At 37.9% G+C, this 12,435-nt stretch overlaps 1 protein-coding gene across 1 annotated transcript; it reads right to left on the reverse strand.

Moving 5' to 3' along the window:
• Window positions 1–10,359: 10,359 nt before the first annotated feature.
• On the reverse strand, window positions 10,360–11,530 carry LOC128728749 (protein C19orf12 homolog). Its single transcript, XM_053822392.1, has 2 exons — window positions 11,486–11,530; window positions 10,360–11,389 (listed from the first exon to the last, which is right to left on the reverse strand). The coding sequence occupies exon 2, from the start codon at window positions 11,362–11,364 to the stop codon at window positions 10,942–10,944; it is 423 nt and encodes a 140-aa protein (XP_053678367.1). The 5' UTR covers window positions 11,365–11,389; window positions 11,486–11,530; the 3' UTR covers window positions 10,360–10,941.
• Between the last annotated feature and the right edge of the window lie 905 nt (window positions 11,531–12,435).

Consider the following 12,435-nt stretch of genomic DNA (forward strand, 5'->3'; position numbering starts at 1 on the left):
TGCATTATAATATAATGCAAAACATTCTAATTAGAAGTGTAGCCTGTTTCTCATATATTTTTATCATTATACGTAATGCATAGAAAATGAATGCATTTAGCAAAATCTTTGCCTATATGAAAACAAATTGTGATTTCTTTAGTTAATCCTTGCTTATTAGGCGTTGCAACCGCTTGGCGGTCTTGACTTACCTCAGGAAAAACCGAAATCGCTCGCAGATGAGAGCCATCAGCTGCCAACCCTAGACTCCAGCCTTTGGAATGGACGCATCTATGCTATCACTCCCTCTCAGTTTGAACCTGCTTCCTCTGTCCATGTGTGCAATCTACAAGAACTTTAAGGGTTGGATCGTTCGGTGCCATTCTAATAACATCACCAACCCACCGGAAACTGACGAGTCTAATTCGCTACACGATTATAATTTATCGTAAAGTTCGTAGAACTCGTCACTGTAACGTCTGGCTACATTGTCCATCCACACATACGAAGCCAATCGTATAGAATTGTAACACTATTTATATAACTAAGCTTGGATATACGATGAAATTCAACCCCTTTGGAGGTGGAAGAAGCTGGCTAAACTAGAGAGAAAAATGCGATGGTCTGATAAAACAGGCCACCGTCATGTCTTGGCATATTTAGGGACAATAAAAAGAAAAAATGGGCCTTACAAATCACTTCTTGTATCATTGCCACGAATTAAAATCAGTATCGAACAGCGTCAGAAGCGATCTATGATCGAGGTACAAGTTTTCTGAATTTCAAAATATATGCCGAAACAACAAACGCATTGAATAAAGAAGATTCACAAAAAACGTTCAAGAGAAATCCAATATAAGAAACACAAATTCGACGTACAAAATGTTCAACAACCACCAAACTACATATTAGGCAACTTCAAACTATTGGAAAAATTCAATTAGACTTACACTACAGACAGCAGCATACAAGCAACGGTAAGTAATATTTTTACCTTATTTCAAGATGAAGCCCCTCTCCTCTTTTTTATTACGTAGAAAAAAAACTAAAAATGGATATGAAAATAAAAACTGACATGTTTACATTTTAAAAACTAGCGGTTTTTCTATTAAATCACACGATAATAAACAGTACAGATACAATTTATATTATTGAATCGAGTCGTCTTGCATAAAAGTGCTTTTAATGTATTAATCTTCTCTACACTCTATAGTTCTACAACTGAAATCACAAAATGAATTTTCATTTGCATTGATTATATTTATATGTTGTATTAAAATCAACTATATTTTATAGTTTTGTTTTGAAGAATGTTTGCCTTGAACTTGTTCAAATATACCATCCTGTAATTTGGTCACATTTCAAACAATGTATTGCACCAACAATGTATTAATGTATTTAAACAATGTATTAATTTCATACTCTTTTCGCAAAAAAGCAAACTATTTAAAAAATTACGTTTGAATTATTTAAAAATATCAATGAAACCTAACATCAATCGTCTTATAATGTAATTTTTTATTTTCAGATCCATTCCCTATTTATTCTTTAATCAAAATAAAAAACATTCCAAATTATTATACTACTAGCTGATAAACCCGATTTCATTCGGGTCGACGTAGTTTTAGGAAACATAAAGGGTAATTTTAACGTATACTGGTGTAATTCAATTTTTCATGAGTATATTATTTTTTTCTCATTTAATTGTATTTATTCTTTTTACGTGATTCCTAGTTTCGTCCTTCAAGATTTTCTATTTTATTTAATTCATCTTTCTCTGTTGCTCTTGACACAGCTTTTCCAATTGACTATACCTGGCTTTTTCAAACTATCCTGCACTCTTTTTTTTAACAAATCTACCTTTTTAACCATCTTAGCTATCAAGGAATGGATTTTATATCAAATCCTTTCTTCTTTTGTTGTTTCACAACAGCCATTTCCCTTCATAATCTTCGATTCGTATGATCAACCCGTTCTTACCAAAAATTCCATTCCATAATTTTCCACTTTAACTCCTTCGAAAATCCTTTTCAATCCACTTTCGTTTTTTTTTTGGATCCGTCATATCAATTTATTTACATAGCAATGAGGAAAAGTAGCATGTTGTTCCATCCTGAGCATGTATGACGTTCAAAATCTTTCTACTTTTCTATCTCTTATTCTTGTTTCGTCACTGAAGCTGTCTAAAAACAATTTTCCATTTTTCTTTATATTTCATCTATATTCCTGTTCCCTTTCAAAACACCATTCCATGTTCGTGATCATTACGTTCTGAAATCCATATTTAAATTTATTACACCAACCACATTTCCAACGCTACTCAACGCAATTAAAAATTGAATCTTACTAAATAAAGGCATAGCGTGATGTGTTGCATAAAAAATTTACACTTTTAAATTTTCAAATGCGTGGAAAGATAATGAGTTGAGTTCTTAGTGCAGTTTAGTGCCTAAATTAAAGATAGAAGAGAGACAAGTTTGCCGGAAACTGAATTGTTCGTTGACGTCTGCATTTTTTTGAATTTCTTTTATTCTGGAACTAGCTGATAAACCCGATTTCATTCGGGTCGACGTAGTTTGAGGAAAAATAAAGGGGCATTTTTACGTATGCTTGGGTAATTCAATTTTTGATGTGCATTTTATTTTTATCTTATTTAGTTGTATTCATTCTATAAACATTATTCTCAACCGCGTACACCCGGGATAAGGTGCCCTTTCACGGTTCGGAGAAGGAAATGTCTTCCAACCAATGTGAATTGCAGTTTACTTTAAGTTTAGACTTAAGATAATAGTTATAAGCAATACGGCCTGGCCGTCATTAATGAATAAAAAAAAAAATAAACGTTATTCCTAGCTTCGTCTTTGAAGGTTTTCTATTTCAATCAATTCATCTCTCGCTGGTCCTCTAGGCATATCCCTTCCAATTGGTTGTACCTGGCTCTTTCAAAATATCGTTCACTGTTTTATAACAAATCGAGCCTTTTAACCATCTTAGCTATGAAGAAAAGGATTTTTTTCAAGAAAAGGATTTTTTTTTTATAAAATCCTTTCTTCTCTTGTCGTTTCACAACTTCCATTTAGCTTCATAATCTTTCGCATTTTGCACGTCATCAAATTAGTAAAACATATTTTTTATGCCTTGTGTTTTCCTCTTTAATTCTTTCGGAAATACTTTTTTATACAGTATCATTTGTCTTGGATCCGTCACATAAATTTATTTACATAGCAATAAGGAAATGTAGCATGTTGTTCCATCCTGAGCATGTATGACGTTCAAAATCTTTCTACTTTTCTAACACTTATTCTTATTTTGTCACTGAAGTTACCTGGAAACAGTTTTCCATTTTCCTTTATATTTGATCTGTATTGCTGTTCTCTTTCAAAACTTCATTTCATGTTTGTAAGCATTACGCTCTGAAATCGATATTTAAATTTATTACACCAACCACATTTCCAACGCTACTCAACACAATTAAAAACTGAATCTTACTGAATAACGGCATAGCGCTATGTGTTGCAAAATATTGTACACTTTTAAATGTAAACATGCATGAGAAGAAAATGAGTTGACTTTCTAAGCTCAGTTTAGTGTCTAAATAAATTGTTGAAGAGAGAAAAGTTGCAGGAAACTGGACTGTTTGTTGACGACTTTACATTTTTGTTAATTTCTTTTATTCTGATAATGGAAATTCCTTTCCCGACCATAATGTAAAAGTCACTTGTAAAAAAGAATAAACAAAAAAACATTGGTATCGCTAAGCGATTTTTGAACATGTCAATAAATTAGGGTTGCTTCCTCCCATTTCCGCATTGCAGAATATAATATTTTATAACTTGTTGTATAGACTGTGTTAAGGCGTACATGAAAGGTTGTTGTTAAATTTGACGATATTTGTTACTTTGGGCATTTTTTTTTCAATATTCCGAGCAGGGATTGTATGCCCTTCCACGAATTTGTCTCCAACCGGAGAGCTGCAACGTTCCATTCTAATTTTCCAGTAAATATTGACATTTTTAAGAATTTGTCTCAATTCATTTAAATCAGACATGATTGCCATGCTTGACCATATTTTCCAATACTCTAATAGGAGGAGTTCGTATGGGAGCTCTTGTTTTTAAAATTTTGTGTAAACAGAATCATCCTCACCTAAAATCATCCGGACCAAGCTTTATTGCTATGACCGAATTATTTTCTTGGTAATACAGACAGGAGGTTCTTTGGAAACCTCCCTTTGTTTCCCACTGGCGTAAATAAATCTTCGTCGCGTTATGAATAGGAAGAAGCATTTGTAGCGTGTTTCAATCGAATTGGAAGCCATGTGTATTTTTCAATATTTTTTATGTATTTGGTAGAGGGAGAGGGACAACCATTTGGTTATCCGCTTGTAGAACTGAAATTTAGAAAGTCTTTGTATTAAGTGATAAAATTATAGTTGATTTCGACGACATATGTACTTCAAAGTGATATTTTATGATTTGTTAAACGGGGTGGGGGTGGGGGGGGGGGGGTTGTATGACAGCCCCCCTTTGTTCTTCATTGAAGAGGCTGAAATTTTGCCGGGGTTGATTTAAACTAATATAACATCTATGTACCAAATTTCAGCCAAATCGGGCGCCATTTATAATTTTAAGCGGATAATATTCATTTTTTATAGGGGGAGATTGTATGGGAGCCACCCTTTGTTCCTCATTGAGATGGCTCAAATTTCGCGAGTATAACTGTTTAGTAATGAAACGTTTATGCTTCAAGTTTCAGCAAAATCGGGCAACGCCTATAATTTTAACGGATAATATTCACTTTTTGGAGGGCGGGTTGTATGGGAGCCCCCCTTTTTTCTTCATTGAGGAGGCTCAAATTTTTCCAGTATTTGTTTGAAGCAATGAAACATCTATGTACCAAATTTCAGTCAAATCGGGCGTCATTTATAATTTTAAGCGGATAATATTCATTTTTTGAAGAGGGGGTTTGCATGGGACCCCCCTATGTTCCCCATTGAAATGGCTCAAATTTTGCGAGTATTAGTTTTTAGTAATGAAACGTGTATGCACCAAATTTCAACAAAATCGCGCTACGACTATAATTTTAAGCGAATAATAATCACTTTTTGGAAGGGGGGTTGTATGGGAGCCCCCCTTTGTTCTTCATTGAGGAGGCTGAAATTTTGCCAGTATTCGTTTAAAGTAATGAAACATTTATGTACCAAATTTCAGCTTAATCGGGCATCATTTGTATTTTTAAATGAATATTCGCGAATTGGGGTTGTATGGGAGCCCCCCTTTTGGGGGGCTCTAAAAAAAAAATCAAACGCCTAAATCCGAGACCATTATGCACCTATGTACCAAGTTTGGTGCAAATCGGTTCAGTGGAAACCCCATTGAAGCGCGCGCATAGGCACAAATATATATATATATATATATATATATATATATATATATATATATATATATATAAATATATATATATATATATATATATATATATATATATATATATATATATATATATATATATATATATATATATATATATATACATACAAACATTCATTTTTATTTATAAGAAGAAGAAGAAGAAGAGCAATTTCTCTCCCGTCCATAATGTAAATTTAACTCGTTTGAAAGAATAAACAAAAAAACATTGGTATCGCTAAGCGATTTTTGAACATGTCAATAAATTAGGGTTGCTTCCTCCCATTTCCGCATTGGAGAATCTTATACTTTGCTACTTCTTGCATAGACTGTGTTACGACTGTGCACCAAGTTTCTGCCAAATAGGGCTTCATTTGTATTTTTAAGTGAAATTTCGCGAATTGGGTTTGTATGGGAGCCCCCCTTTTGAGGGGTACTAAAAAAACAAAAATCAATTCCCTGAATCCGAGACCATCATACACCAAGACCAAGTTTGGTGCAAATCGGTTCAATAGAAACCACATTGAAGCTTTTTTTTTGTGTATTTTTAAAGAGACTTTGAGCCAGCTTGGTTACATTCGCCTCTAAACCACATTGAAGCGCGACTATAGGCACATATAAATAAATATATATGTATATAGATATAAATATATACACACATCCAAATATCCAAGCTTGGGTACACGGGGAAACCCACCCCCTTGGGCGTATGGTCGACAAGGCTGAATTGAGAGGGGGATTGGACTGCTACCTACTAGTAGTTCATCCCGAGCGTCTGTTCTCCATGTTAGGAGCAGCTTGAACCAGCGTCTGTTCCCCATGTCAGGGGCGGCTATTCACTCTGTCTTGGCATCCTACGAGACGTAAAACAGCTAGGATGCGTTGTTCCACCCACGAGATAGGAGGCGGGGGGAGAGGCCTTGCAAGCCACCCCCTGTACTATTGCAACGAAAAGTCTCCAAGCAGCAAATTTGATATGAACAAATCATGCCAGACCCTCGCAACGGAAAAAGGACTATGATTGGAAACTCGGTACATGGAACTGCCTCTGGAACTGTCTCTTACCTCTCCCGGGAGTACCAAAATTCTCGCAGAGGAAGTGAGAGTCCGCGGCTTCGAGATAGTAGCACTTCAAGAGGTCCGCTGGAAGGGAGTCTCGGAACGCCGGTACAATAGCAATTGCATGATATACCAGAGTGGTGGAGGCAAGCACGAGCTCGGTACGGCGTTCCTTGTTATGGGTGCGTGGACGTTTTTTCAACCTGAGTATAATTAATGTGCACAGCCCGCACCTTGGGAGCAGCGATGACGACAAGGACGCTTTTTATACACAGCTGGAGAGGGAGTACGATCGCTGCCCACAACACGATATTAAGATCGTCATCGGAGACCTCAATGCTCAGGTCGGGTGAGAGGAGGCCTATAAACCAACGATTGGAAGCTTTAGTGTCCACCAGCTGACCAACAACAACGGCCTCCAGCTCATTAACTTCGGATCCTCGAGACACATGAACATCCGTAGCACCTTCTTCCAGCACAAACCTCGATTCAGCTACACCTGGAGGTCACCACAACAGACGTATTCCCAAATAGACCACGTTCTAATAGACGGAAGGCACTTCTCGGACATCATAGACGTACGAACGTACAGGGGCGCAAACGTCGACTCGGACCACTTCCTGGTCATGGTCAAGCTACGGCAGAAGCTCTGCGCTGTCAACACACTGCGTCACCGGCCTACCCAATGCCTAAACACGGATCGGCTGCTAACACTCTCTGTTGCCGAGGGCTACGCGTCAGCGCTTGGAGAAGCGCTACCGGACAATTACGTGACCGCCACATTGTCCCTCGACGCCCACTGGCGTATGGTGGAGCGAGCAATCAGCAGCACAGCCGAGCAGACACTAGGCTATAAGCCACGAGGCCACAAGAAGGAGTGGTTTGATGACGAGTGCAGGCGGGCACTATCCGTGAAGAACGCAGCGCGCGCCCGAATGCTACAGCGCGAAACCCGTCAGAACGTGGAACACTACAAACGACTGAGAACGCAGCAAACCCGGATCTTCGAGAGCAAGAAGCGTCGCTTCGAGGAGTCCGACGAACAACTCATGGAACAGCTATCTCAGTCGGGGAAATCTCGCCAGTTCTATAAGATGTTGAAGAAGACACAAGGTGGCTTCACGCCAAACGTCGCAATGTGTCGAGACGAGGAGGGCAACATTCTTACGGACGAGCGAGAGGTGATCAAAAGGTGGAAGTGCTACTTCAACGGGTACCTGAACGGAGCGGAATTACGGGAGCTCAACAGCAGTGCAAGCAGAATCGAGCAGCACATTAGCCGGGTGGCAGATGACGAGGTGCTCCCACCATCCTTGGAAGAAGTCACTAGCACCATCAAGCAGCTGAAACATAACAAAGCAGCTGGCAGCGATGGTCTGGTGGCAGAACTATTCTAGATGGATTCGGTTGAGCTTGCCGTCAATATGCACCAGCTAATTGGGAAAATCTAGGAGCAGGAAAGGATACCGGAGGACTGGAAGCTGGGTGTCATCCATCCAGTGTACAAGAAGGGTGACAGAATGGACTGTGGAAAACTTTCGACCCATTACAGTCCTTAACGCTGCCTACAAAATCCTATCCCAGATACTCTTCTGCAGACTCGCACCCCTTGCTAAAGATTTCATCGGAAGCTACCTAGCTGCGTTTGTTGGAGGCAAATCCACCACCGACCAGATCTTCACTCTACGGCAGATCCTCCAGAAACGCCGAGAGCACCAGATCCAGCAGTACGGTTTCCCTGCGAAGCTGGTACACCTGTTAAGGGCCACCTTGGATGGGGTACAGTGCAAGGTGCGAGTGTCGAACATGCTGTCGGTTCCGTTCGAATCTCACCGGGATCTGAGGCAAGGTGATGGGCTCTCCTGCCTCTTATTCAACATCGCTCTGGAAGGTGTCATGAGAAGCGCGGACTTCGACATCCGTGGCTCGATTTTCTCCCGCTCCCTCCACTTCCTAGGCTTCGCGGATGACATCGACATCATCGGGCGGAACACTAGGACGGTGCGAGGCGTACACCCGAGTAAAACGCGAGGCTGCAAGAATTGGACTAATGATCAATGCGACAAAAACAAAGTACCTGCTCGTCGGGGGCTCTGACAGAGACAGAGCCAGGCTGGGGAGCAGTGTATCAGTGGACGGCGACGAACTTGAGGTAGTAGAGGAGTTTTGCTACCTCGGCACTGTCGTAACTCCGGACAACAACGTAAGTTGCGAAATCCGGAGGCGCATTGTTCAGGGGCATCGTGCCTACCATGGGCTCCACAAACTCATGAGGTCCAGGTGGCTTCTCCCACGCACGAAGTGTGCCATTTTCCGTTGCGGGGGTCTGGCATGATTGGTCCATATCGGGTTTACTATTTGGTGACTGTTCGTTGCAATAGTACAGGGGGTGGCTTGCAAGCCCTCTCCCCCGCCTCCTATCTCGTCGGTGGAACAACGCATCGTAGTTGTTTTACGTCTCGTAGGATGCCAAGACAGAGTAAACAGCCGGCCCTGACATGGGGAACAGACGCTGGTTCGAGCCGCTCCTAACATGGAGAACAGACGCTCGGGATGAACTACTAGCAGGTAGCAGTCCAATCCCCCTCTCAATTCAGCCTTGTCGACCATACGCCCAAGGGGGTGGGTTTCCCCGTGTACCCAAGCTTGGATATTTGGATGTGTGTATATATTTATATCTATATACATATATATTTATTTATATGTGCCTATAGTCGCGCTTCAATGTGGTTTAGAGGCGAATGTAACCAAGCTGGCTCAAAGTCTCTTTAAAAATACACAAAAAAAAAGCTTCAATGTGGTTTCTATTGAACCGATTTGCACCAAACTTGGTCTTGGTGTATGATGGTCTCGGATTCAGGGAATTGATTTTTGTTTTTTTAGTACCCCTCAAAAGGGGGGCTCCCATACAAACCCAATTCGCGAAATTTCACTTAAAAATACAAATGAAGCCCTATTTGGCAGAAACTTGGTGCACAGTCGTAACACAGTCTATGCAAGAAGTAGCAAAGTATAAGATTCTCCAATGCGGAAATGGGAGGAAGCAACCCTAATTTATTGACATGTTCAAAAATCGCTTAGCGATACCAATGTTTTTTTGTTTATTCTTTCAAACGAGTTAAATTTACATTATGAACGGGAGAGAAATTGCTCTTTCCATAATAAAAGAAATTCAAAAAAATGCAGACGTCAACGAACAATTCAGTTTCCTGCAAACCTGCAATTCAGTTTTCCTGTATTCCAGAACCTGCGGGATATCGGATGCAACCGGGGATGGAGAGTTGCAACCATGGACCGAGCGACCTGGAAAACGATTGGTGACCAGGCCATGTCACTAAGACGTGCTCAATATTGAGCAGGCCAGGAAAAAAGAAGAAGATATACACACACATATATATATTTATATATATATATATATATATATATATATATATATATATATATATATATATAAATACATAAATTTGTATATATTTATATATATATATATATATATATATATATATATATATATATATATATATATATATATATATATATATATATATATATATATATATATATATATATATATATATATATATATATACATACAAATATGTATATATATATATATATATATATATATATATATATATATATATATATATATATATATTTATATATATATATATATATATATATATATATATATATATATATATATATATATATATATATATAATTATATTTATATGTAGATATATATATTTATATATATTTATACATTCATACATACATATATATATATATATATATATATATATATATATATATATATATATATATATATATATATATATATATATATATATATATATACATACAACCATTTTTCTTTTAAAGATTTGCCAAAAATAAAACGTGGTTTGTTGGCAACAGGACAATAAAATGCATTTTTATTTACTTCATAACATTTACACATTTTTTTTGCCTTCGCTAAACCAATCTTCGGTCTTTTTCTGCTAACGGTAGACAGTAGAGATGAGTTCGAAACGTTTCGCGAACAACTTTTGATTTTCATATTTTTTAATATTTCAAACGCAGTGTACGTTTCATGTCAGAAGTTGGCATCGAATTACTAAGTAACAAAACAAAAGCAACAAAATACCGATGACTAATAAGGCAAGGTGGCGAAGGTTAACTAGGTGCATAGTTTTTGGAAAAGAAAACTAGCAGGCTTGCGAGAATGAGAAGAAATCCTTTTGCCGGTTGGACACTGGTAAAAACAGAACATTTTTTTTAAAATAACTTGAGTATTGATTTTATTCTGATGTCCGAATGTGCCTTATGTATGCTTAACGAGCCTGGCATGAATTAAAAATCTCAAACATAACAGTATTTTCGCGTCTATATGTTGAGTATTATATTTTAAACGTACATATGAGTAGTGTTGTCTTCGATTTTGCATGCTTTATGGTTGATAGCAATGAAATATTCAGGATATAAAACAGTTTCAATCTATGATTTTCATGTGAAGTTGATTAGTCACGAAAGTAGCCACTGAGGATAAAACTGCTTTTTGTGCAATATTGTTTCCATTAAGTAAACTTACAATCATTATAATATCGGTTGCTTGAAATTCAGTCAATGCGGCGATGATGCGATCTTTCAACAGCTCCTGTTCCATTATAGTAAGATCGTGCAGAATAATTTGGCTTACAGGTTTTAATTCATCATTTGTCCAGGCGTAACTTAAAATTCCGCCAATAACACCTCCAATCAATAACCCAATAGAACCTGCCATTATTCCTCCTATAAAAGTAGTCGTTCCTGCAAAAGCTGCTCCTTTTAAACTGCCCTTCAGCGTTACGCGCATCGACTGTTTATCAGTCAAAATGGCGACCGCCTCAAATAACTCTTGAGCCCTAATAGGCATATTTGATTTCCAGATAATAAGTATGCTGCAAAACGCGAGAGATAAAATAATTGCCAATAAAGGAAAAACAGAAAAAACTAACGAAAAATAATTTACAATCAAAACATTATTATATACTCACTCATGTAACCCAATACGGCTTCAATGTTACTTTGATGAAAAGCTTCTTTGGTCAGAGCCTGTTCTATTTCAATAAGACGAAAGATTCATTTGACAGAACTCACACTATACTGTCAAACAAATATCCAACTTGACAGTCACGCCGGAATTCGTAAGATGGCAAAGAGAACACACGTACAAAGTTCGAATCGAATTTGATTTACGTAAGTCAGTCTTGTCTGTAAGATAAAGCTTTCCCTCGTCACCAACGAAAAATTTCTCGTAAGTATTTCCCGTAATATTTCTCGTTAGAAATTTCTCGTAAATTTCCCGTAAATTTAAGGGTATAATGTTGCGATCTCACTCTATCTAGTCTGTTTTATATTCCCCTGTCACTCATCAGCCTTCATGACCACTGTCATTCCACCTCTCGCTACCCCTCTCATCCACAACCGACAAAAATTCAATGTTAAAGCTATCGTTTCACTCTTTGCTCTTGCTTCCACTCTCTGTCTCTTCTCTACTTCACCAAAAAGTGAGCTTACTCACCGTCCGGTGCTATTGAGTGTCGCACGGCGTTCACTCTATCTCTTATTTGAACGCGCACTGGGACTCTGTTTTGAAACGATCAGCTGTGTGAGATGGTTTTTGGTCCGTCGAGTTATGAAGAAAATCTCAATATTCAAATATATTTTCTACTGAATGACACGTATGATGTTCGAAATGCAGTATACAAGCATGGAAATATACAATTTTTCCATAAAATACAACGTCACAATAGGTTCTCAAATGTGCACATATATAAAATTACCCATACGCTCAAACTAGACATGCCCTACATCAATAAACCATTTCATCATAAATCAGTGTAGGATACTTCCGATAGAGATATCAGGAACGGTTAGGGTATCCGCTTGTAACCCGTTTGTCTATTGACGATGATAGTAGATATGCTACTAAAATCAATCAGTA

This window comes from Anopheles nili, chromosome X (genome assembly GCF_943737925.1).
Source record: "Anopheles nili chromosome X, idAnoNiliSN_F5_01, whole genome shotgun sequence".
Classification (NCBI taxonomy): domain Eukaryota; kingdom Metazoa; phylum Arthropoda; class Insecta; order Diptera; family Culicidae; genus Anopheles; species Anopheles nili.

Bases quoted from the DNA above. Each gene is read 5' to 3' on its own strand.
- LOC128728749 (XM_053822392.1), bottom strand. From the start codon at position 11,364: ATGCCTATTAGGGCTCAAGAGTTATTTGAGGCGGTCGCCATTTTGACT.